General features: G+C 40.7%; 4 protein-coding genes across 9 annotated transcripts in view; 3 read left to right on the plus strand and 1 right to left on the minus strand.

Annotated features, from left to right (window-relative positions):
* Positions 1-7,760, minus strand: part of LOC108657506 (uncharacterized) — a 25,947-nt gene extending 18,187 nt beyond the window's left edge. For both annotated transcript variants that reach the window (XM_089262981.1, XM_089262980.1), the window contains exon 1: positions 7,628-7,760. The gene's annotated coding sequence lies outside the window, so the exon portion shown is untranslated. The remainder of the gene's footprint in view (positions 1-7,627) is intronic.
* LOC108657503 (uncharacterized) overlaps positions 1-21,032 on the plus strand; it is a 25,597-nt gene extending 4,565 nt beyond the window's left edge. Inside the window, exons 3-7 of one of the 5 annotated variants that reach the window (XM_018110133.3) lie at positions 11,705-11,812; positions 18,065-18,447; positions 19,377-19,521; positions 19,591-19,812; positions 19,879-21,032. In XM_018110133.3, coding sequence (XP_017965622.1) covers positions 11,705-11,812; positions 18,065-18,447; positions 19,377-19,521; positions 19,591-19,812; positions 19,879-19,944 — 924 coding nt within the window. In that variant the 3' untranslated portion in view covers positions 19,945-21,032. Of the gene's footprint in view, positions 1-11,704; positions 11,813-13,150; positions 13,486-13,539; positions 15,282-16,226; positions 18,448-19,376; positions 19,522-19,590; positions 19,813-19,878 lie in introns of those variants that run through there. The other 4 variants (XM_018110137.3, XM_089262982.1, XM_018110134.3 and 1 more) reach the window with 4 other exon arrangements.
* A 1,950-nt stretch (positions 21,033-22,982) lies between these two features.
* Positions 22,983-23,936, plus strand: LOC108656574 (transcription factor 15). The gene is made up of 3 exons (XM_018108712.3): positions 22,983-23,447; positions 23,513-23,643; positions 23,729-23,936. The coding sequence occupies exons 1-3, from the start codon at positions 23,188-23,190 to the stop codon at positions 23,866-23,868; spliced, it is 531 nt and encodes a 176-aa protein (XP_017964201.1). The 5' UTR covers positions 22,983-23,187; the 3' UTR covers positions 23,869-23,936.
* Positions 23,937-24,818: 882 nt separating this feature from the next.
* On the plus strand, positions 24,819-27,329 carry dgt3 (dim gamma-tubulin 3). Its single transcript, XM_018108698.3, has 6 exons — positions 24,819-24,976; positions 25,034-25,362; positions 25,429-25,791; positions 25,846-26,511; positions 26,571-26,748; positions 26,826-27,329. The coding sequence occupies exons 1-6, from the start codon at positions 24,959-24,961 to the stop codon at positions 26,988-26,990; spliced, it is 1,719 nt and encodes a 572-aa protein (XP_017964187.1). The 5' UTR covers positions 24,819-24,958; the 3' UTR covers positions 26,991-27,329.

The raw sequence follows: 27,329 nt of genomic DNA on the forward strand, positions 1-27,329 counted from the left end.
GACGAAATGTGAAGGGTCTAGTGTTGTCAAGGTAAATATCCACTCAAGGATTTTGACTAATAGCGTTATCAGAAAGAAACACTATTTGAAACCCTCACTGAAAGCGTATCCTGGAGATCCTGACACTTTATAAGGCGAAGGTACATAAAAGTAAATGTTCAAAATTTCCAGTTTCTAACCTATGCGACGGACAGACGAATAGACAGCCAGGCGGATGGGGTATAAATCAAATATTCTCTAGAAAATATTATATTAGCTAAACTGGGGCCTTCGGCTTGGCAAATCCAATATACTCCTCTTTACTGCTTGAATGGGTATAAAGGCAGGAGAATGGCTCTGACTAATTGCCACTTGGGTTGTAGCAGAGACTTTAATAGTGGTTGCATAATACAATCAGGAAAATGGATGTAAAAAGTCAGAGACTAGACATAAATTTGAGATGCATAAAGTCCTGACACTTTAGCATTCATATAAATGCGCCGGGCAACAATTCGGATAAAGCGAACTGTAGACGAGCTGCCCATCAACATGGAGCTCGACATTTATTGGGCATATTTGCTAAACACTTCCTGCTTGAGTGTCTGAGTTATGGCAATGATCTTCAGCGGCCCAAAAGTAGCATTTTTCGCTTGGGACGGCGCACGCGCTCACATTACGTATACGTCGCGTGCTCCTGCTGCCCTTTCATGCTGCTGGCGGCTGCTGCTCTGCGCTGTCCGAGTGGCTGAGGCAGGCGAGTGACTTAATGGAATTGGTTGTCCAACAAGTTAGTCGAGCTTGGGCAGCAAATTTTCCTTTTACTTTTCGACTGCTGCTGGAACGGAGGCTGGAGAAAATTCAGGTCTTGGGGTCTATATGCCACTAAAGCCGAAGTCGAAGTGGAAACCCGCGCAACCAGTTTGCCCGATACCAATTGCAAGGAAGTTGGCACACTTGCTACCAGTTTGCACGGCTGGCTTTAGAGCAATGGACCAGACATGTGGCTTGGGTGTTGGCCCAATCCGCGTAATCCCCGCTTCAAATGCGCTCGGCTATGACTGGCTGGCTCTATGCCTGGCTATCTGTCAAAATGTCCACGTACAATCACAGCATTATTTAATGGCCCAAACAATTATGAATTTAGAGTCTATTTCAGACTAATTTTGCTTTCATATTGGACAATTTAATTGCGCTTTCAAAATCTGCAAACGCAAAAAAAGCAACAACAACAAGTAAGAAAACTCTAGTCGAGAGCGCTCGACTAGATACTACCCTGAACCAAACTAATAGAAAAGCACATTTAGTATGGTTCAAATTTCAATTTCGATGTATTTATTTATTTATATAAATGAAATAGAAAACTCATTTAATTAAATATATAAAAATTTTGAAACAATTAAAAAAAAGAATTACGACACGCTCTGGGTTTGAACCCGAGTCCTCGTGATCAAGCGCAGCGCTTTCTTCCTTGACGCCACCCTTCTGTTCTAATTTTCAATGTCAAAACTGAAATAGATTCACTGCTACAGCGCCATCTACCAAATCTAAGCCAAACTAACTGCTGATGTGACTTTAAGAATGTGCAAGAACAACCAAACTAATAAAAACGTACATATAGTATGGTTAAAATTTCAATTTCGATTTTTGAAAAAATATAAGAGAAATTTAATCAAATATATAAAAATCTTGAAGCAATTAAAAGAAAACTACAATACGCCCAGCAGGATTTGAACCATAGACCTCGCGATCAAGCGCCGCGCCCTCTACCATGACGCCACTCCTCTGTTCTTATTCACAATGTCAAAACTGAAATAGATTCACTGATGCAACGCCATCTAGCAGAACTAAACGAAACTAACTGCTGATGTGATTCTAAGAATGTGCTAGAAGATGTTTGAATGTATGTGTGCACACGTATAGGAAAACTGCTGTTGCTGCTGCACGTGCGTTTGTTAATTGGCCAAACATTTTGTTATTTTTTAAAGTCGATTGACTAAACCGAATTTAATGAAACTTTCAGCATATGATCTACATATTCTATTGAATATTTGGCATTTTAAAAAAAAAACATGTCAAATCATTCACAATTAGCTATACTAGAATCTGACCTTCACTGGGGATTCTGAATTTGGAGCCGGTATCCAAAATATAACAAAAACCGAAATTGTATAAAATGCATTGGAATATATTTTTAAAATTTGGAGACTATAGCTCTAAAAATGTAGGAGATATAAATTTATAACCTATTGCGCTTGGGTTGCGCTGCAGTGCTGGCGATATTATGAGAACTTATTTGTTGAATAATTTAATTTCTAGACGTACGATCGTAATGAAACTTTCAGAACGTAATCATGATGTTTAAATGTATGTGTATACCGAAGCACAAGTCTCTAGTATTTGATATACGACTTTTACAAAGATGAGGGTGAGAGGGTGGATTTAGGGGTGGGGGGTAAATTTTAACAAAAACCGAAATTGTATGACATGCGTCTTAATATACATTTTAAATTTGGAGACTCTAGCTTGAAAGATGTAGGAGATATAATTATTTAAGTGATCTTCGATAAGGTTTTTTATCGATAAAAAAGTATCGGAATGAGTTATCGTTTTTTAGTGATAAACTCGATATCCGCGCTGTATTTACGGACATTTTAAAAAAAAGTTGAGGTCTCTAGCTCTTGTATCTTCTGAAATCGACGCGTTCAAACATACGGACGGACGGACGGACAGACAGACGGACAGGGCTAAATCGACTCAGCTCGTCGCCCTGATCAAGAATATATATACTTTGCGGGGTCTGCCACGCCTCCTTCTGCCTGTTACATACATTTTAACAAAACCATTATACCCTGATTTCCCATTTTCAATGGGTTCAGGGTATAAAAACAAACGGACAAATATAAACAAATCTGACATAGTCCAAATGAACAGCCAGTGGATAATTTTTGCATCCATCGATGCCAGCTGCAATTTGTCTCACTCTGCACTGTGATTAGCGCATAGGTCACTGTTTAATTGTCGATTACGCGCTGATTTGTTGGCCAAGACAATTGAGGCAATCAACGGCGTAGCGCAGACCAGCTTTACGGAATAATATGCCAATTACGGTTGATTTGCATGACTTTTGCTGCCTCGTTTGAATGGCGACGCAACTATTTCGATCTCGAGCTGACTGAATATCCAAGATGTGAGGTTCTTCTGATCTGAGCCGTCAGAAATACATATGGCCTGCCTATAGCTCTATAGATAGCGCATTTAGATTTAAGAAACGGCGGACAGAGAGAGAGGATGAAGAGATGGACGGAAAGGATGACAGAAGGACGATTGAAAGGATGCACCGTAAGACGAACGGAAAGAAAAGGACAGAGAGAAGCAGGCAAAAACGAACAGACGGATGGTTAAAAAGACAGATCAAACACAGAGAGAGAGAGAGAGAGAGAGAGAGAGAGAGAGAGAGACAAGACAAAACGATCGAGAAACAGTGAACTTAGGCAAGCCTTCTTCAGTGCCTTACACGTAAAGACTCTGCTTACCCATTGTGCTGGGTATAGAAACACAGAAATCGGACTTGCTCAGCTGCATGGGGAGTCTTCCTTGAGGGAGGAAATGATTTATTCATCAACTTCTAAAATCTGATGAAGCCCAGTCCTCAGAGTCCTGAAGATTGCTTTGACATTGCATGTATGGATACTTTCCGCCTAGAGTATTTGCATAGAGTGTCTCCATGCATTTTCATTTATTTAACTATGAAACGATATAACTTCAACAAGGGCAATTGAAGCGCTCTGACTTTCAAATGGCAACAGAAGAACTAGCTGGAGCAGCATCAGCATCAGCAGCAACACGTCAGCCCAGACAATCCAACAATTTCCTCTGTGGGATTGCCCCCTAGTGACACACACACACACACACACACACACACAGAGAGACATAGAGAGAGAGGCAAGTCGAGCAGCTCAGCTGGCTGAGTTGGCACAGCTGCCTTATATAATCTTTGAGCTAGCTGCTCGTCGAGCAACAAGCACACATCACGCATACGACGCGTTGCGCCCCGTATGCGCCGCGACGGTAGCCACGGCAATTGCAGCTTGTTGTTACCATTATAACATGTTGCTAGCACACAGCACAGTGGCAGCAACTAGCACGCAGCGATTATAGTATATTGTTGCTGTTATGCTTGATGTTGCTGCTGATGCTGCCATTGTTATGGTAGACAATTTGTTACTGGCTGCATTTTCAAGTGGCAAACGAGACGCGCTTGCCAGTCAGTCATTAAGTCGCAGCCGCCTGCGGTTGCCGTTGACGACGAATCAGCGCGTTCCAGTCGGCTGCAACCGACTGCGAAATACCCGTTTACAAATAGATAAATCGCTTGCAGTTCCCATTAGACATAGAAGATGCTTCGACCCCAGAGCAGCCCCTAGCACAATATGCATTCTCGAGTAAACAGCCTAGTCTCTGCGATCTCTTTAGTAAGCACCCCATGTACTCCCTCTCCACTCTGAAACGTAGTGTATGACAGACAGTCAGGCGTTAGCCACATCGAATGCTGTCAGCCCGCTCCAAATGCCAGTGCGACAAATTTATTATTAATTTATTTTGTGTGATCGATAATTTCCGACATGGCTCTAAAATCTTTGTGTGATTCGATTAGCTGGGACATGTCTGCTGCATGTTAAGTGTATTTACACAGCCAGCCTTGTGTGAGGCAAGTGGGAGGTGTGCCCAACTAGGAGATACCCTGCACTTAGCCCGATTTCACAACGAACACCCAATCAACAGAAGACTCTAGTGAAGAAAAAACAAGAAATATGAATATGTGCGGGTGTGTGTGTGTGGGCGAGTGTGAGTAAAGATATATGCATATATGTATATATTTTAATATGCATTACATCAGATAATTTGAACATATTTTACATAAGATTTGGACTTAATACACATGTATTTTTTGAGAGAGGAAAATGTGGGCGAATTATTTGGTTAAACATTGATTTTATGTATGTCATCTTCTGCAGCATCATGTTTATGCGTGCAACAGTTCGCCTCGAATAAGTAGTTCGACTTATGGCAACTCACTTGCCCAACAGATTTCTATGTAAATTTTATTTGCTTTGTGATTTATGGCGATTTGCTTTTATTACCACATAAAGTGCAGGAACACGTCTTAAAGTCATTTCGGAAAGACTTGAGTTTGAGATCTGAGAAATGTGGCTGCAAAATGGAGCTGAAAATTTGTGGAACAAATCTCAAAAAGTTCACAGCGCCCAATAAAAAACTCTGCCAATCTGTAAATCCAATTTGCAATTGCAAACAGAAATATGTATTAAAAAAACAAAATATGTAAATCTAAGCATCTGCTGAGCTCAACAGTTACATATAATTATATATATTAAAGATTGGCTGCGAACACCTCTTCGACCAAGCGACTAATTATTAGTGAGAGGCTGTGCTAAAGCTGTGTCAACAGCGTTCGCTTTAGTGATCATCGGTCGTAGGCTCGCGTCAGGTTTGCTTCAAGTTTTGGACTCGATCGCTCGGCCCCCGGCAGACTACAGCGTGTCTGTCCTTCACATTTCAACTGTGCCATTATGACGCAGCATGGGGCACTTGTTATACGATCCAAAATACAAATTACAAAAAAGAAGAAAAAAAAAAAAATACCTCAATACTGTTGCTGCATGATTTTAAAGTACTCGAAGCAAGTTACTAATTGGACTTGAGCAATGATCAGCTCAGCTCAGCTCAGTTCGGCCTGAGCACAAGCAGCAGCACTTATGCATTATTTATAAAGGCAGTTGAGTTTATGCACTCACACAGCGCATAATAAGTCTCAGCTGTGCGTGCCGATCCTTTAAATATTTAGCAGTTTTTTAGTCGCGCATTAGTTTCTAGGCTAAGTTGCTGTGCTTAGCCGGCCATAATGAGGGCTAATTGAAACTGAGAGCTGATCACTTAAGTTGTCGTAAAAGCTTTTATAGCATCTAAGCTAATGGCCACATTCCAATTTATGGTGAACTTGAAAAGACGAAGGCTCTCCACTAATAGACAGCTCCGAATACTTCAGCTGAGGCAGACTGCTCGAAAATTCCATCCACAAGAGCGGAACTCATCTAGCCTCACTCCTCCAAGTCGAATTAGCTACAGCTACAGTTTGAGACGCATTGCTTAGCTATGCAGTTTAAGAGATATGAATTTACGTTCTTTCCTGGCCGATCCTGTTTGCCACATCTTATGTGTGGCTCGTAGGGTATGCCGCATTCGTTGTCACTCTGTTTTTCTTTCCCTTTTTGTGTGTGCTTCAATATTATTTTCTGTTTCTCTCATACATTATCATATATTAAGTTGGTTAAGGTCAAACAACTTATCCGAACAGACGCAGATTAATGTGTATCTTGAATTTTATGTTAATGCGTGGCTGAAGTCCACTAATGAAGTATGTTTTGTCAAATTCATTTGTTTGTTCACTCCAATAAAATGCGATAATATCGGGGTGCCAAAGCTGAAATAATCAAATTGTCATCCAAGTCGAGACATCACAATGGTTTTACCTGCATCCGTAGCCCTGGCCCTCATTTCAGACCCATTCATTAACGTGGTAGAGATGCTTGAGTGATTCGGTAGATCAGAGCTGCGGCTCGAGCTCCACACACTTTCCGGACTACGGAAAGTTCACCCATTGAACTAGTTAAACCGCTTAGCCGGAGTCTTCTTCAATGGGAATTGGTTACCTTCAGCCGTAAGCCACAACTAACTTCCAAACTGCTTCGCTATGAACTATTGATTTTCGCAGATTGTGTGGGCGAGCATGGCGTAACCGCAAACAAAATATGCTGGCCCTTGCCTCGAAACTTTTCGAATATATCGCTCTTTGCGGTTTGCCGGCTAATTTACGTGGGCTTGCAATTTTAGCACTTTGTCTGATGCGATTATAGCAAAATGTGTATAGATATGTACGCGTGCATACACACAGCTGTATATATTTTTAATTTACAGTCTCTAGTCTGGGAGGCCCTTGAAATATATCCATTCGTTCAAACAGTCCGACAAGAAGCTATAATTTTTAATGATCATACTAAAATTGTATTGCCAATGATAACGAAGTTCACAAGAGGAGCAAAAATATTAGTTTTGACACAAAAATACATAACACAATTATCATAATTATTTAAAATAATAATGGCAACGAAACTGAACAAAAATATGAAAATAAAAAAACACTATAATTAAATTTAATGATAAAATCAATTACAAGTCACGTATAACTATCAATAGTAAAAGTATTATATATATTAATTATTTAAATGAGAAAAAAACATTTGTTTTGCAAATATTTTGTAGCTTACATAAGTATTTTTAGGAAAAATTATTTATTTACAACTATTATAATTGCTATGGGTCATAAATTATTTCCATGTATCTTAAAATATGTAAAAACAAATAATATGTGATATTAAAAAGAGTTAATAATAATAATAATTATGTGAGGCTGAAACTTAAATAAAATCTCCAAGTTTTATTTTGGGTTAAACACAGCTACGTTTACGAAAGTTTCGTAAACTATATCGTTGATCGTATATATGTGTGTGTATGTATGTATGCACATAGACACAGCCGCTGTGCGTTAAAAATAACATTTTTGTCTGATTACCTTATTGACAAGCCTCTTCCGTCCTCAGTGCTAATTGGTATCCAGTATGGGTACACAGCAGCAACGACTGCGGCTGCTGCTTAAAATGCACAGCGTTTGCTTTGATGACGTCGCCTGGAGTGTACACAGATACATACATGCAGATGTAGGAATATGTACACATACATGTATGTATCTCATGCTACCTTGCGTCGATTGTATTCGAGTCAGTTTGGCCAATTTGAAATTCATTAAGACTAGCAATAAAAATCAAACAGCTTTGGCCCAAGAGTTGTTCCTTCCCTCGTTAAAACTTAACAATTGCCGCACTAAGTTGACAAACTGCTTAAATATGATAGATCATTAAGGGCAGCAGCAGCAGCAGCAGGGGCAGGGGCAGGGGCAGCTGAAGGGCCGGTTCACCAGGTGACGGCGCACAATGGAGAGCGGCCGGCAGCTCAGAGATGACAATAGCGAAACAGTTTGCTGCTGCCCAAACTGAGAAAAGTTTGCTTTTCTTTATAGCTGCGGTCGCCGCCGCTGGCACTAGCATCCGTCCGTGTATAAAGGCAACTTCCGCGCTGACTTTTGAGACAATTAAACACACAACAATAACAATAACAGCAATAACAATGACAATAACAACAACGAGTCGGGTAACTCGCAGATTAACGTCTCGCTAAGCAGCCAGCTCCGCCTGGGAATCGTATTGATAGTTGTTGCCAGACAATGGACTCGCATTAAAGTGATTTAACTGTATTTAAAACTACTGCGGCTCTATGCAGTACTTCATTGAATATCAACACAAATACACATTCACATTCAATACCCCCGACTCAAGAAGTCAGCCCATGCCCGCTTCAGTGCTCAAAGCGGCCGTATTAGCTTTCCATTGCGTTCCTTGTACTCAGTTACTTTTATCTAAAGCATAAAAATAATTATGGTACATATATATATAATATATATGACATGACATAACAATCTCACGACAGTCTTTCAGATGTTTGAACTTGATTTTGTCTAATATGAAAACTTTTTCTTTTACATTTATCTTCTCTCTCTTCGCTTATGCCTCTTATTGGTAAAGCCTCTTTTGCTGATTATAGCGTGAATTTATACGTGCAATAGGAAATCCCTTTATAAATCAAGCACAATCTTCAATGTTTTCAGTCCCTCTCACTCTCTCATTACTAATTTACCTCGTCTCAGATTCAGTATATTTGCAGTATAAATGGATTCTTTATTATAGAACTCTGTGGATCTGTGTTAGCTTAATTCAGATTGACACAATTGCCTTAGGGATAAATCAAAGAAGATTATACAGTTTAGACCGCGATCAGCATTTACACAGCACACAAATGCTGCCTATCTATGCCTAATATAGACCCACTCGAGTCAGGGCTCTTATATTAATTATAAATATATATAAATATTTAAATATTAGTGTACTATAAGGAGATCAAAACATATCAAAATTTAAGTGGAATATAAGCCTTCTTTATATATGCAAATTTGGATGATTAACTCTGTTTTATATTGCTATACTCACAAGTATAACTAAACTGAGCAAAAAGGTTGGGATAAAAAAATGGCTCTGTGAATGACATATTTAGCATTTCGCAATTTCAGGCCTTGTGTTTGTAGCTTGACGCTTATATATCGCCGTTGAAGCCAACAGAAACAAATGGGCATATTTTGCAGAGCATTGTGCGCCCCGAATATACTCTTCGGGCACTTGGTTAGCGAATATAAATGACTACAACAAAAAAGAATAAAATTCAAGTTGAATTGGTAAAGCGTCTATCGAGGGGTACCTGCATATTAAATTGTTGCTGCTGCTGCTGGGTAGCAAATGCAAAAACAATTGTTATAATAGGCAAATGCAATTATCGTTGCAGCTATTGCATGTCCAATGACTCGTGCTGTTGATTGTCCAAGTCATCTCGTACGGCTGCCGTGCAAATTGAATGCACTTAAAATATTTTTGTGCAATATTTTCTTGGACTTAGCTTCGTCGCAATTGTCATTAACGTTTACAACTTTTTGTACCAGTCATTTACCGGGGAGTCCGCTCTCCTTCTGTCTTCCCCCCCCCCCCCCTCCTCCCCCTCTCTTTCTCTCGGTCTCCGTTGTCCGTACTTGTGTTTACCTTTAAGTGGAAACTGTGCAAGTTATGAACAAGTTTTTGTTGTCCGGTGGCTAAAATGACTACAGACTATCGAGCGGGCGCCCCAACTGGGACACTCAAGAGCGCTGACTGAGTGCAGATTAAGGCCGAGTTCATCAGGTGAACAAAAGAGGAAACACAACTTGGCGGCTTACTGAAAGCTTACCAAAAACTAAACACTTTTCGGATCTCTTTGGACTGCAGCGAGCCCATTGAAAATCGTTGAAGAGCGAAAAGACGTAATTATCAGATTTATAGAGCAGGCTGAGCCTCGCCGGGCGTCAGCTCTACTTGTAAAATACAAAAGTATTCAGGTATATCAAGTGCAAAAAGTATAGAAAGTACATAAAGTATCAAAAGGATATAAGGTATGTGTGGTTAATACATTCTATAAAGTATGTAGAGTACATAAGGATTTGGAAATGTGTAAAGTATATAGCGTACATAAGGTCAATAATGCATTTGAAGTAAAGTATAAAGTACATAATCTGTAGAAGGTATAAATTCTAGAAACTATATAAAGTATATGGAGTAAAAATATATAGGAAAGGAAGGTGGAACTTGAAGAGGATTAAATTAAATGTAGAAAGAATAATCTATTTTTGTTATATTCTATATATATTGATCAGAGATGCAAAATTCTTACTTAGAGATATTTTTATAGAGCTTAAGCTTTTGCTCTTATAGCTTTTGATTTAGCCAGATAAAAGTAAGTGTGATTATTCTCTCATATTTTATTTATAATAGAGATAATTTATTTAATGAAAATCGATTACTGGCTAATATCAATTTATAATTATTTTCCAATTGATCTAATGGGCTTAAGATATTTTATATTGACTATAGAGTCAGTATATAAAGTTAATTTAACAGAATGCCGATGCGAAAAGCAATAGAACATAGGGAGTATGTTATCATATAGTTATTATTATTAGTATTATCCTAATATCTTATTGGACTCTGCAAGCTATGCTTGATTTAGTTAATGCTAAATACATATATATATATTTTCTTGGTGCAATATTTGTTTATGCATGTATGTTCAAATATTCGTACACATCCATAATACATATAACTCCGACTGAGTGTCCGCCCTCTCTTGGCCCATTAGTAGTTCATATTTCTATAGCCTGTAGAGCAGGAATTGATAACCAAGTTGGGCATTATTTCTATCATTAATATGATTTTTCATTTGAGTACGGATCTTACCATACTCAAATGACAAATCATATTGATAATAGAAAGAGCTGAATAGCAGCCAAAACATAAAGGAAAAGAAGTTTCACTCTTATCAGCTCATGCCCTTAAAACATATGTACATTTTGCTATATAGTTACAGGGTATAGACGAGCCTTCAAAAATTGGCAGCACTGCCAAATGTGGGTCATTTGAATGAACGTCAATCAGAGCTGCAATGAGAGCGCACTACAAATAATAAATATCGACAGCAGACATAAAGTTTATACAAATGGCAAAACACTAAATAGATTTGCAAACCTTTTTTTTGTTGTTGTTAAAAATTATTGCAGTTTTTGAGATTTGATTTTGAAGTGTGCGCGTGTGTGTGTATGTATGTGTGTGTATGTGTGGACTTGAAACGTGATTCCAAATGGCAGCCGCAAAGCAGCCAAAAGACGCGACGACGAGACCACCGACTCATTGCCTCATTGTACAAAGTGAAAGTTCGTCAATTGTTGTCTATGTTGCTGCTGCTGGTGGTGCTGTTGTTGTTGTTGTTGTTGCTGGTGCTGTTGTTGCTGGTGGGCAGCAATCTTGCGTTTTGCCGTCTCATTTTCTGTTCGGTTTTGGGGCCGTGATTTGTGTTTGTATTGTATTTTAGTGCCACTTGCTGGCTTATGTAACGTGCATTACATTAAATTGTCTTTGTGTTAATCTGTTGTTGTTGTTTTTCGTTTTGTTTCGCCTTGCAGGAAATCGATGTCTTGACACTTGGCGCCAAAGATCAAGATCAGTTGATAGCCGATCGCAACAAGAGAACCATTGGACTGCTGCGCGAGCTGTTTCCGGACATAACCAAGGTGCGTATGATAATAGAGCGTAACACCCAGAGAACCCCCCCGAAAGCCCCCTCCGATAGACATATCAATCAGGTTAGGCCTATATCGACTTAGATCTGTAGCATCTGTAGCCACGTAGATCACAGCCGAAACGAACGCTGTTCAGCTATGCGGAGCGGTGTTCGGCTCTGTCTTTGTTAATCGTTGTATTGCCCGAACATTTCCTAGGAAATCAATACGCAAATCAATCGTGTAGTCAATAATGTCTTGCAACGCGTCGGACCCGTCGTCTTGGGCACGATTCTCAATCCGGGGCTAACGAGCCCGGCGGCGCGCAAGCCCAATGCCGATGACGACGACGATAACGACGCCGATGCCGATGCCGATAACAATAACGATGCGAACGAAGTGGGGCGGCCGCTCGATAAGGATTACGAGAGTCTACCCGATGAGCTAACCAACTTTGAGCCCGATAAGGACTTTGAGAGCCAGCCGCAGGACACTCCGGCAGGCAGCCCGTAGATTGCGTAGATCTAGCGTTTATTGGCCCCCAATTGATCCACTAGTTGATTATCTCATTTACCCAATCAAGCTGCATGCCCTCTATGTACTATACCCGTATCCGTATTTCTAACTAGACCTACGCCACTCCACTTGTCAGTAGTCAGTAGTGCACGTATCCACTACCCCAAACTAGACCTATACCCTTGCCTCTGCCTCTGCCTATGCCTATGCCTGTGCCTGTGCCTCTACCTCCGACTCTACCTCCGCCTCTACCCACGCCTGTGTCAACTCCTCTGCATGCCACCTATAAAAGCTTGACCAACTCTAACCACTACACGAAACCAAAACAGAACCAAAACAAAGCCAAAACACCGACATCCAAAGCCCAAAGCCAAACAGCAAATTAGAGCACATTGAGTCCAACTACACATCCATCAGACAATTGGCCAATCATCGAGTTGCAGTGCACAAATTTTAAAAAGCGCCTCAGACAATCAACCACAAAATAGAAATAACCGCAGCAGGCACAAAAAATAAAAATGAAAATGAAAATAGAAATAAAAAAAGAAAAACAAAAATAAAATAATAAAAAAATTGGATTAAAAAAAAAAAAAACAAAGAAAGAAGCAAAACAAAATCGAAACAAAATTTTATCATCTCAGCAGCAATTCATGGACGCCCGCAGAGGCGAGAGTACAAAAGTAAAACATAAACAACAACAAATGAACAACAACAACAACAAATGAACAACAACAAGAACAAGAACAAGCTATCATCAACTCAATTCACGGCGATACAGCATGGCTGTGAAGCCTGTGACAGTTTTTTGCATACCTCTCTGTCTCTCATTCCTAGGAAATCGACTCGATTGTGAATCGAATTATAGCTCAAGTAATACGCGTTGCCGGGCCGGGACTGCTCAATAGCATTCTGGCCGGGAATCGCGGCGCAGGTCGCCCTACCACGCCCTCCAGCAGCTTCGACGCCGATTTCGATGACGACGGCTTTGGCGATGATGACGATGATACTGATGATGCTGCATCGACATCTACATCGACTGCATCCACACCGCCCTCCTCCGACGACACCGGCACGCGGATCAAAATCGATTTGCCCACGGTAGCGCCGACAGCAGCGAACAAAGTGAGTGCGCGTAAGAGGCAAGACAATGTAACAGCATCAACAGCATCATTATCATCAACATCAGCAAGTAGTACTACTAGCACCACTACCTCCACCACTACCACCCCAAGCACTACCACCGCCAATAGTCCTAGCCCCAGCCCCAGCCCCAACCCAGCCAATAAGTCCTTAACAATGGCCAGTGAGATGCCCGTCGAGTTGCTGTCACGCGTTCTGGGCATTGAGCCAATAATCAAGACAACAACTGCAGCAACTGCAACTGCCACTGCAACTGCAACAGCAACAGCAGCAACAGTTGCAACTGAAGTGCCAGCAACAGATGCAACAACGAGCGCTGTTAATTCCCAATTAGCACCTACCTTCGACATCATTACCTCCACCCAGTTTCCCACAAATAATGACAACAACAGCAACAACAACAACAACGACAATAGCAACAACAACAACAACAATAATAATAGCAACAACAATAATAATAATAATATCATCGACGAACCACAATTGCTTACAATTATAGCCGATATAAATCGTTTATTAAACTCTACCAATTATTTTATTACAACCAGAGATAATTTAACAACATCTCCAACAACAACAACAACAACAACAACAGTGGCGCCTACAATTGACAACAACAAGAACAACAACATTACGAAACTTTTGCCCATCTATGAGTAACAACAATTGAGACACAAACACACACACAACAACAACAACAACAACAACAACAGCAACAGCAAAGGGAACAACATGCAACATGCAACAGTCAACAACAGCAACAACAACAACAACAATCATCAACAACAATTCTTTAACATTTTGCTGCCCCATTCACAATTGGAATTCATTCAAGCCGCCGCCGCAGCAGCAGCAACAACAACAACAACAACAGTTCAAGTAGTCTGGTCAAAACTAAATAGAAACAACAACACCAACAACAACAACAACAATAGCCATTTTCTGTTAATTGTATTTGTATTGTTTCTGGTGAAAGCAATTTAGTCGTCAACTAACTAATCAACGATATTAACCTTAGCTCTAAGCCAAATCAAATCTTTAAGCAAAAGCAAGCATTATTTAGCCACATCATTTGTCTAAGAGCAAACAGTTGCAGTAGTCACGCCCCTGAAACCGCACCCACCCCTCGCCACTCGCCTCACACCCATGCCCATGCCCACGCCCCCCGCACCCTAAGCCACAGTCTCTTAAGTGGTTTGTCTGTGTATCTCTGTAGCTGTGTATGTGTTTCCGTCCATGTGTACGCCCCGTCCACAGTATGTTAATTCGCAGCCCCTTAATTCTTAGTTGAAAAACCCAACAGTCGAGTCAAATAAACTAACCGTTCTCTAAAATGTACCCACCAATTGCACACACGCACCGCAATTCCTGACCACCATCAACAACAACAACAACAACAACAACACACAACAACCCACAACAACATTGCGCACACCCCGCACTCCGCACCACGCACCACGCACCATGCACCTCGCACCCCGTACTCCGCTCAATGCTCACCGCAAACCGCGTGCGAATCCAAAATCCAAATTTCAATCCGCATCGGCATCCGAATCCGAATCCGGCCCCGAATTGAAACCTGGTTGTTGTAGCAAATCGATGAGCAAGCGAACCGCATCATCTCCAAGCTGCTGCGCGCTCTGGGCCCCACCGTGCTGCGCACGGCCATTCAGGGCAACAGCGCGAACTCCGCCCGGCAGGACTTCGATGCGGACTTCACGGACGATGACGACGACAGCAGCAAGAGCGACAGCTCCTCAGGCTCCAGCAGCACAAGCAGCAGCTCCAGCGGCACTCGGGTCACCATCGAGCTGCCCACCTTTGAGCCAGAGGATGAGAACGAGATCGATGCCGATGAGAAGAGCAGCAGCAGCTCTACCACTAGCACCACCGGCGCCAGCTCCGACTCCGACTCCGACAGCACCACCGAGAGCTCCAGGCGACGATAATGAAATGTGCGTGTAATTTGCTACAACAACTAAGCGATGCATTCCGAAATTTCCATATGAATTGGCATTACTTTTAATGATTATCAAATTTTGTTCCGTGTTTTCAAAACAGCAGCGAAAATTGGCAAATCTAACCACAGCAACAACAACTGCAACAACCACCACCAACACGAACACGAACACCAACACCACCACAACCACAATAGGCACTAGACTAAATACAGCAAAAAGAAAATGCAATTTTGGCGAAATAGAATTCTATATATTTGTTAATGAACATTTTGTAAAATATTTTTATTGATGCGGGCATTCCTGATGCACTTCTAAATGTTGTCTCTTTACTCTATTAACTAATGTATTTTGAAACTATTGATAGCTACGACTCTCTCTCTTCCTCTGTCTCTTCTCTCTTTTCCTGTCTTTCTTTCTCTATCTCTCTCTATTTTTTGTGAATCTATAAGTTCTTTGAGACTCCCACTTAAAGTCACTTTCAGATTTTTAATATCTTTTCTTTTCAGTTTCCAGATTGAGTTATATTTATTTCTAGCTATTTTACTATAAACTTCATCTCCTTCAATATAACATTCCTTAAATCTAAATATATCTCCTATGTCTTTGAGACTCTTCTTTTCAGAAACGTTTTTACTACTCTTAGCACTTCAATTAGATTCTCTCTTTCTTTCCCATTATATAGATTTCTATACATTTTTATATACATGTAACTCTATCTCTATCTTTCTATCCATCTATTTTCTCACTCTATCTCAGCTGTCTCATTTCCTCTCTGTTACTCTATCTCTCTTTATCTCTCTCTCTCTCTCTCTCTCTCTTTCTCTCTGTTATTTTATACCTCTTCTTCTTTTACCTCAACAAGTTTTGAGTCTTCAACTTTTTTTTTTGTTTATTTAAATTTAATAGGTGATTTTTTACATTAACATTTAACTTGTTTTAGTTGTTAAAGCCCTTGTACATATGTATGTCTCGTATATATGCATATATGCACATATATGTCGATGTATCCATGTTTCTAAAATATATAAAAATACCTGTACTCCTTTGGCATTCTAGTGTTTATATATTAAGCGTGTATTGAAACAACTATCGAACCAACATTCATAACTGCACTTGAAACATTCATGAACGGGCTCACAATATTCACGGCTGCATTCACGATCTTCACGTACATTCCTCGATGCATATCGCATCGGCAGAGCGATCCACCTCAGATGTCATTAGTTCGCCTTATCGATATCATTAAAGCTTGAGCTCTCAAAGTAATTATTTGCTTACCATTCTATATACGCATATATATACCTATAGCTGTATATCAGAGATCTGTCAAGTCATATATCATTTGAGCCGAACAATCGTTGCAGTATTCGCTTCGAACTGAGTCCTCCGGTACATATAGAGTTTTTGAATCTCATTTTGAGTACTATGCAGATATAGTATTGGATAAAGTTGAGATTGAGAAACTGGTCAAATCGAAATGCTTAAAGCTCTTATCAGATCAGATATCAAAGCTTAGTAAAAACTCTTTAATAAATCACTTTCTCAGTCTGAAGCACTACTCTATCGCTATCTGTATATGTCTCCATCTATCTCTCTCTATCTGTCTCTATCGCTCTCTCACACTCTGTCGCTCGGATATCCATGGCCTAAGCTTAGAAATTTTTGGGTATTCTGCTGCAGCAGGGGCGCCCTTCCGCCTCTGCTCCCTGTGGCTTTATTGATTGCTCATTTGTCTATCTGCCTTTGTTTTCTTTTTTGTTTATTTTGAATCTTTTTTTCTTTATTTTCATGTTCCATTAAACCGATTCGATTTGTGCAAATAACCAAATATACAAATAATAATAATATGAATCGAACCAAACAACCAAACTGCAAAATGTTATAAAACAAACCAAACACAAACAAACAAAATCGAACCACTCTTTCGCAATGAAATCACCAACTGCAATTGAAACAATCGAAACAATAACGTTCCCAATCGAAATATTGTAAAATGTATACATAAATACACCAATTGCATTTGTGCACGTGCATTCGCTCTCATCAACAATTAATCAAATCGAATTTCGAACTTCGAATTCGAATGGCAAATCGGATGCAAATAATTGCAAAACAATAATCAAAAAACAAAAAATCCATCAACTGGCTAAACCCAAAACTCATAATGCCAAAACGAAATGTGTGCAACAAACCCTTAAATAACACTCCACTCCTGCCTAACCTTATATAACCGAAAAACTAACACACCCCCTCACACACCCCCACACACACACACATACACTCATACACGTTGACCGACCGTTGCCCGATGTCCCTGTGCCACCTTTTGCAAACCCTAAAAACTCTGCTACTTCACACACCCACACACACCCACACACACACACACACATATTGCGCCAAATACCGTGTTATGCAAACCAATCAATACACCGCAAAACCGCACTCACACACACACGTAACCATTTCCACACACACACACACACACACACACATACGCACATGCCAAATCCAAATGTACCACACACATGTACACACATATCAAATGCACATAATCAACTCCAAATTCGAAATTCCTTGCAATGCAACAAATGCCCATACATATGAAATTCCGTTGCAATCCTGCGGGCGAATCCTGTTGCGATCGCAGAACGGCGCAACCGATACGAAAATCGATCTGTCGGCGATCAACAAACAACTCGAGGAGACCATTCGCGTGGCCCGTCAGGTGAAAGAGGCTGAGGCAGCGGCCGCTGCCGCCGCCCAATCCTCTGGCTCGCCCATCGCCCAGGCGCCCATTCCCCTCAAGTCGAACGAGCCCATCCAGCTGAGCTTCAACAACGAGCTGTCCTCGGTCAGCGGCAACAGCGGCGCCAGCAGCGGCAGCAGCAGCAGCAGCAGCATTGGAGCCACCGATGTCAAGGCCCTCAACACCAACGATCTCCAGCTGTCCGAGTCAAAGTCTCCGGCCATAGACGAGCTGTCCTTGGACTCCGTGGAAGACACGGCCGACCTGGATGATCGCAACAAGAGGTAAGCGGCAGACCCCGCCCACCGGGCTGGTCCCACAACCACCTACGACACCACCCACCACAACAGCCACAAGTCACCATTGGCCGCCTAGAAATTGCTGTAGATTGCCAATCGAATCCAACATGAGTTAGAATCAACAAGTCTGAAACAATAGAAAAAGAGTTATATATGAATGTTGAATACTATGTTTCAAGACTTATAGTTCCATAGTTTCTTTCGAGTATTATAAACAGTTTGTTTGCAATTATGATAGTTTGTTTGCAATCAGTACGAACTTCCTTCTAAGGTAAAGACTTGACTTTAAGAATCAATCGTAGCCCTACAATGCCCTAATAAATAAAGATGACACAAGTTCCAGTTTTATATAGGTGAAAATGCATGTAGACTGTATCTAAATATCTAGGTCTGTTCTATCGATCTAAATATTTCTCTAAAAATTCTGTTTAATGTTATAAACATGTCTTTTATTGTATTTCCTAGTCGACAAGATTTTATCCAAAAACCAACACCTTGAGTGACATTTACAAGCTTATAACATTAGAAACTAATTCTTAGATAGGACTGCTTAGGAACATTTAAGGCTAAATAAATCGAGGCTCACATTTCAATTACATCACGATCAAGCATTCAGGTCTAGATCAACTGTTTTTCATAGATATAGAAATATGTAGATGTGGATGTATTTCAATCATGAGCAAGCATTCAGATCTGTAGTTTATCCATCAATTATTTACGATAAATAGGTATGTGAATAGATATGGATATATGTATGTATTTCCATGCTGTTCGCACAGTAATCATTTTGGATTCAGTGGCAATAACGTTAACCGATAAGACTTGAAAATTATACCCAATACACTCGACTAATTGCACACTTGCGCCCACGTTTCCTTCAATTTCTCCTGCAAATGCAATCGAACAAACATAAGTAATATATTCAAAAGGTTCCTGAGCTTCGGTGGTGCCGGCCTGGCCGGCGGCTCCAGCGGCGGCGGTACGGGCGCCTCGCCCAGCGGCAACAGCTTGGGCGGCGGCGCTGGAGGCTCCGGCAACTTCCTCCTGGACGTGGTGCGCGTAAGTATATAGCTCAGAGCTCGAGGCCCGAGTCTTTGGCAGCCGAATGACGCCCATCTCTCCCCTCAGCTCTTCTCAGGCAGCGTGCAGACCCAGCAAGGCGACGAGGCCGCCAACTCGGTCAGCGGCGGCGCCAGCAGCAGCAGCGGCAGCAGCACGGACGACACGGATGCTGGCAGCGACAGCACGCGCACCGCTGACGGCTACACCGAGGGCATTCCCGGCCCAGTGACGCGTCTCGTTGTCCTGGCCAATCGAGGACTGGCCAACCTGGTGCAAGACTTGATACTGGTGAGAGTCGAAGGCTTCGCTTGCTCGATCTATTGTCTCTAACATTTGCTTATCTCCTTCCCTTAGCGTGTCGCCGCCACGAGTGAGAAGTTCGTGAACTTCAAAGCCAAATTGATAACGGCCCTGATATAAGCCAGCTTGTTGATCCTTGGCCAACTCCTCACGGCCCTGCCTTAGTCAAGTCAACCCAATTGTACAGAGTCAACGCAGCCAGCTGCACCACGCCCACATTTCTACACACAGACACACACGCACACGCACACGCACACGCACACACACACACACACACACATAACGCGACACGCGCGCAGTACGCACACTCGATACTCGTCCACTCGTCCATCACATTAACGTTGTTGTGTTCTTTTATTTGACAATGGAAAACAATTTACAATCTTTAGCGAAATTTCTATTTCTTATATAAATACATACACACACACACACACACACACACGTATATATATACATATATAAATATATATCTAATTCAACGCTCTAAGTAGAGAAATATGTTTATCAAAATTTACAATACAAAAAGTGAAAAAGGAAAACTTTTTATTTATTTTTTTTTTACATGCAAATCGAAGAAGAAGAAGAAGAAGAAGAAGAAAATCACATACACACACACACATAAATACGATATACGAATGAAAACAAAAATCGATCTTGCTTTCTGTTTCTTCCAAACTTTTGCTTTCGCTTCACTTTTGTAAATATTTTGCTATCCTAACTTAGTTTAAACGTTCGCGATTTCCATCCACTCTCCCAAGAATGTCCCTCCCCATATATACATACATACATATAAATATTTTTTGATTACTAAAAGACGAAAACAAAATCATGACTGTGGTGTTTTTTTTACTATTATTTTTAAAACATAATTTTATGTAGAAAATACCAGTTTCCTTCACACACAATATATGTATTTTTTTTTTTTTATTTTTTTTTTTTCGCTTACCTCTTTGCCTTAATTATTAAATAATTAAACGAAATTTTCGAAACGCAAATTCATAAAAACTTGCTCAATTCTCTTAAATGTCAATCAGGATATGTTTATACGGATACACGACGAAGAAGAAGAAGACAACTATTTTTAAATGCAAACTGTTCTAAAATTATTTACCGTTTTTATTTACACTTAAGCAAATGTGTTTCTATGATTTTTAACAGTTTAAGTAAAATTTTACATGTATATAAAATAAAAAAGTTTACTTAAAATACTCGAAAAGATCTTTAAATGTATGGGCCGAATGAAACAAGTAGATCGTATATAACAATAGACCTCAAGTCTATTGAGGAATCACTTTTGATCAGAGAAGTATTTTGTAGAATTTCTCTGTTCTGGCTCTTCCCTATCCCGTCGACTATCGTACCCTGAGCTCATTGCAAGCGAGGCGAGATTATAACCCATAACTATATATATACTCTAATCCGTATCATTTCTTTTAATTGGGTTACCTTGACAATAAATATACTTTTGTGGGATATTTCCGACTTTGGCTAAACAGTTGAGTCATTTAAGCATCCAGAACCATAGTTAATAAATCATTTTTGTTTACCATAGTGAGGCAGTGAACGTATTCATGTGTGCGTATGCGTGTGTGTGCGTGTGTGTCTTAGGCCAATTAGAATCTCCAGGGTATTTGCTAGTCGAACACACCCAACAAGATAACCCTTGCGTATCTACAGTATGCAATTATTTTTACTTGTTAATAGAATAATAAATTTGAAGAAAAATCAATCGATTTGCTTTTTGTGGTTTTGCCTTTGATTTTATGGCAGTTGAAGGCCATTCAGAAGGTTGTGCGCCAAGATGAAGGAGAACCACTCGAGTTGGCATTGCAAGAGTTGGTTGTAGACACAAATTGAGTGGCGATAAATGTACATATACATGTATTTACATATAAATGTAAATAAAGAAAAACTAAATATATACAATAATATATGATATAAAATATTAATTGTATTATGACTCGAATGTGATGAGGGAAGACGAAAAGCATTCAACTCTTGTAATTAAGTCTTGGCGCTATTTTGATTAGAACTTCTAGGAATCACAAATTAATCCATCTAGAGATAAGCCAATGGCTTATTGGAATTTCAACTTATGATTCCTTTCAGGAATGCGAGCGCGCATTAGCTAGTCAGTTGCACCCGACTACAGAATTTTTACTTGATTTCAATGCAAATCTTAGCTTAGAGAGAGCCTGTAGCTATGCAAACCTGAACTTTTAGAACGATTCGAGAATCTTATAAAGAGATACATTGCGTAAGCGAATGTAGAACAATTCACCTTTAGTGCACTGTTTTATGTACATAGGAATATATAACAGAGCATACGACGGCTTTCGTGCGTTTTATTTGAGAATGTCTTGCTTTTTAGGGTATTCCCTAATGCCAGCATTATCATAATACTCAGTAGTACTAGTATCTCATATTTGTGCTCAAATACAATATTAAGTCTCTGTAGTACATACCCTTGTAAAACTAACTTTAAAATGTGTATTATTAAGTACCTGGATTTCATATATATGTACATACATACATACATATGTATATGCATATTGATACCGATATAGCTGACAACTTCACTCTTGGTACCCATTCCACTGAAATTTAGGGAGCTGGGCGTGAAGGTTGCGCGTGCGCTGCATGTGGCACAGACGTCATCAGCAGCCAAACGCACTTGAAAACCACTTCCGGTTAGGGGCACTAGGCAGGCAAAGAAAACAAACAGAAATCAAAAACAAAAACAAGCAAAAATATAAAAAATTTTACTGCTTGCAGTGCTGACGACGCGTCGACGGTCAGCGCAGATTGGCTGAATGCGAAATACGAAATGCGAAATGCAATAAGAAAGAGCAGCCACAAATATGTGGTTCACTGCTTATCCTGGGACGCGTCATTTCGAGTGGCGCACGAGCAATTAAAATTGCACAATTTAAATGCTTGTGCAAGCGGCGGCACGCGTCTTGTGTGGCAGAGCGGGACGGGCGAACGGCCCACGCGGGCATAGCCAGCGAAGAGAGGGAGAGAGGACAAGGAGCAGTGCGTTTGTTTTGACAAGTGCGCATAAGTACTGTTGGGATGTTTAGTTGTGTTGCTATCGTTGTAGTTGTAGTTACGACTGCCTCTGTATACGACTGTATATGTATATGGGCATACATACACACAAGTGTAGCGGTTCATGCACAATTTGTCGTCACTTGCGGCGACGATGACTTAATTTGTTTAGCAGCAGCCCACAATTATAGCAGCTGAGTCCCAGAGCTGACCAAAGAGTCAGCCTCTGCGGCCGTCGGCTGCTCATTCGCACTCTGAGCAGCGCTGCGTCCACACATACACATATATGTAGGCACGTTCTCCAGCACGAACATGGATATGGACATGGATATGGGCATGAATTTGGGCATGGACATGGCCATGGAGAGGGATATCAACATTAATATCAACATCAATGCAAGCGAGACCCTTGAGCTCTCAACCTACCTCCTGTCCTCGTTTGCCAGCGCCGACAGCAATGGCAGTGGCAGCAACTTTGGCGCCGATTCCGAGGACTCGCTCATTGGCCAAACGCGCAGGCAAGCACCGCCTAGACAGAAGATTAATGCACGGGAACGCCATCGCACTTTCAAGTGAGTTGTCATTTTGCAGTAATTGCCAAGTGCACTTCATTTGAGTGGTATTTACATTTGTTTAGCGTGAATGCTGCATATGAGGCGCTGCGCGGCTTGATCCCCACGGAACCCGTTAATCGCAAACTGTCCAAAATCGAAATAATACACTTGGCCAGCAGCTATATAACGCACCTACGGAGCACATTGCACGCAGGCAAGCAAAGCTATTACTTATTCGTTAACTTGCCGGTTATCCTAACACACAGTTCTTATCCAAATTCCTCTCATCCCGCCAGCAGGAACCGATAGGCAGCCCTGTTTGCGCCAGAAGTGGGAGCACAAGTGCGACAACGACGGCAACAGAGCTGCGGAGCGTGTTAACATTTGCACATTTTGCATGCGACCAAAGTTTTCACCACCTACGAGAAATGTAAAATAGTCTCCAGTTGATCTAATTGAATATAATATTAAATGTGTACATAAATAAATGCTATTCGTAACGCGATATTCTTACATTCATATGCGAAATTATTACCGCCACCTGTGCACTGGTAACGGTACTAAGCATTTTGAAATGACTTACCGAACTTAACACAATATTCAAACTTGACTTGTTAAATATAATGGTAGTCTGAAAATAAATTCGGACGACAAAATAAAAAATGTATTAAATTAACATTATATGTATGTACATATATAAAAGGACAACATACAAGCATTTTATACTCACCTTATATTTTTGTAACAGTCGTATATGAGTAATTCTTGCAAACAGAAATAAAATAAAAGAGACTTTTGTTGAATAGAGAAAAATTTAACTAATCCTAATTCTTTTAGTTATTTAAAGGAGAATTTCTTAGCATGGCAGTCTGTTTTAATATACAACAAATAAAATAACAATTTAACATACATACATTTTTGTTAACAGTGCCATAATGAGTTAAGCAACGATAACAAGTAGGAGCATCGATAGTTTGATATGGTTAGTGCTGATAGCCAGAAACCAACATAGATTTAATTCCATATATAATTGGTATTTATTTATTTTATAGGTATATTTACATTTTTTCGTGCACTGAAAAGCACCATATATAAATAATAGGCACATAAAAATATAACTTGGTGCTAAGCTTGCATATGAAATGTTCAATCGAAACTAACGTGCATTTTTTGCATAGGATTACATTCGATAATAACACTGGTCAGTGATAATAATAAGGTCACTTAATCGATAGTTAATAAAAAATGTTTGAAAATCACGATGACCTACTGTTAGCAGATAGATGAGCCATCTGGGTGTTGTATCGAAATTTACTCACATGACACTGTAAAACCTGTAATATTTGACAGTTAATTTTCAAACAGATGGTCGACTCATTTAGGCACTGTTAACTGTTTAGTATATCGGCTGTAAGAACTAAGACTATTCGATTACCGTACATGGCATCACTAACGCGTTGACTTGCAAATGGTAGCGGGATTTATTAAATTGTATTAGATCTTTATAGGTTTACTTTTGCTTTTCGGAAATGGGCGATATGCTAAATGTAAGTGAATACATATCTGCATGTCTTGTGTGATTACATGCATTGTCGTTCTTCTAGAATTCAGAGATGCTTAAGAAGCTGGGCATCGACAGCTCCAATCAGTGGATTATTTACGACGAGCAGTTTGAGAAGTTCTTCAACTTTTTGTCGGAAAATATTACCGACTCCAATATTTTAACAGAACAGGAATTACTGGAGAGTGAAGAGATGAAACTACGCGGCGCATGGCTTAAAGAGTCAGAGCGTGTCCTAAGACTGCAACAAATAGAATCGGAAAATCCTGGCCTACTAAAATACACGGCCCATGACGTTGACGCACTTGCCCGCGAGGTGGAAGCCATTAAGGAGGCAACCAAGGATTATTGCATACTGATCGACGAAATGCAGTAAGCAATTTATTAACAGCACAAAGCGACAATCTTGATTAGTAATACAGCTTCCATTCATCAAAGGAACACAAAGCACAGTCAGAGCAGCAAACTAAGCGAGCTGGAGTGTTCGATTCTATCATTGAGCAATGGAGAGAGGGAGCTATTAGGGGAGTGCCAGGCGAAGGCTCGTCAACTGGAAGAGGTGCAGCGAGAAAACTCCAAGCTGAGCGAGGATGCCAACAAGGGCTTCACCTTGCCGCAGGCGCCGCCCCTTTTCATGCACCAGATGCCGCTCGAGCAGTATTTTCTAAAATGTGACTCTTTTATGCAATACTTTACGCTCTACATGAAGGAGAATTTCAAGATACAGGAGTTTACTGAATTCGAGGACGCCGAGGTGAACATGCAGCACTTCAATAGCAATCTGGAGAATCTGCAAAAATCGTAAGTAGGCAAAGCGAATACATGAACACAATAGGTAATACTATTCACGCACAGCATTCAGTATCACACACTGGAGTATATAAAGGAGAAGGCCAAGGCGAAGGCCACCCAGGCGCTGATTGATCACGTCGATCTCAATAAAATCCATTGCATCAGCTTAGCAGACATGTTGCGCGAAACACACGAGCTGCAGCTACTCAACAGGAATCACCTGACGAGCACCTACGACACTCTGATGAATGCTCTGGCCATGCACGTCCAGCAGCATACGCAGCAGCGCATCGAGCTGGTTCTCTACGAGAACACCAAGCTCAAGTTGGAGCGGGCATTGCGTCGCCGCGAAAATGACAAGCAGCTGACGACTGTCATTTCCGATGCACTGTCCAACGCTGAGCTCATCTGGATAGGCATACAGCTGGACCTAGAGAAGAAGCGAAACTGTACGGACAGCTCCATCGGTCTCTGTATGCAGGCGCAGTCTAGCTGCCAGCGTATACAGGCGATGCGTTCGTTGAACGCCTGCTCTAAAGGCATCTATGCCGAGTTTGTGCACGAAATCGCCAGTCAACTATCAAGGCATCTCGGTCAGAACGTTCGCTCTGCTGAGGCCAAGAGCTGCTTGTTTGAGTATGAAAAGTTTGGCCGCCTCTTGACTAACTCTCTGTACAGTATGTTGACCCACAAGTCAGAAGGGTTTGCGCACAAACAGCTGGCCGAACTGTAAGTAGAGCCTTGGAATTATTGATCTGAATCTAGGGTTTATTGAATTGGTTTTACAGCAAAGACTTGGAGCAACTGCTGTGCCCGTTCGTCTATAATTCGCCGCTTGATCAACCCATGTTAGAGAACGTTCGATACTTGTATCCCATGTTTGAAGTTCGACAGCAACAGTTGCGCTTCGAAGACTCGCTTCGCCAGTTGCGCACTCAGTTCCAGGAAACGATCCTAGAGCGTATGGTTAGTCAGCAAGGAAACAATGTTCCCTCAATAATAGATAGTGCTTTTAACGTTTTGTCTTTCCCTTTCAATAATAGGACAAAGAAAAGCTTTGGCGCTATAGCAAACTCTTGTGGATTTGGTTTCTCACTGATCCGCAACGAATGATTCATGCCATTGATGAGGTAAAGAAGAGCTCAGCGAAGATCCCGGCGCTAACAACCGCCATGCTGCGCCCCATCGGCGGACTACAGCGCAAATGAATAGAATACATATTAACTAAGTAACAATATAAATAACATCGAATATTTATAGTAATGCATTCAGTGATTATAAATTGCAAAATGTCTGATAAAACATAGGTAAGCAACCGATGAATATTGCATTTAATACATAAGTACCTTAAATGAATATAAGTAATGTTGTTTTGTTGTCAATTCAACGAGAAACGAAATGAAGCATTTGGCAATTTGATGTGCAGCACTCTCTACTCTTCTAATTTGTGGGATATTCCGTCCCTCTCTACGTAGTGTTGGTTTGAACCCCTGTGAATAGAATAAAATATATGTTTGTATGTATGCATGCCATTTTGTATAAATTAA

Source organism: Drosophila navojoa, chromosome X, assembly GCF_054131105.1.
Source record: "Drosophila navojoa isolate 15081-1374.11 chromosome X, UAZ_NAV_1.0, whole genome shotgun sequence".
NCBI classification, from domain to species: Eukaryota; Metazoa; Arthropoda; class Insecta; order Diptera; family Drosophilidae; genus Drosophila; species Drosophila navojoa.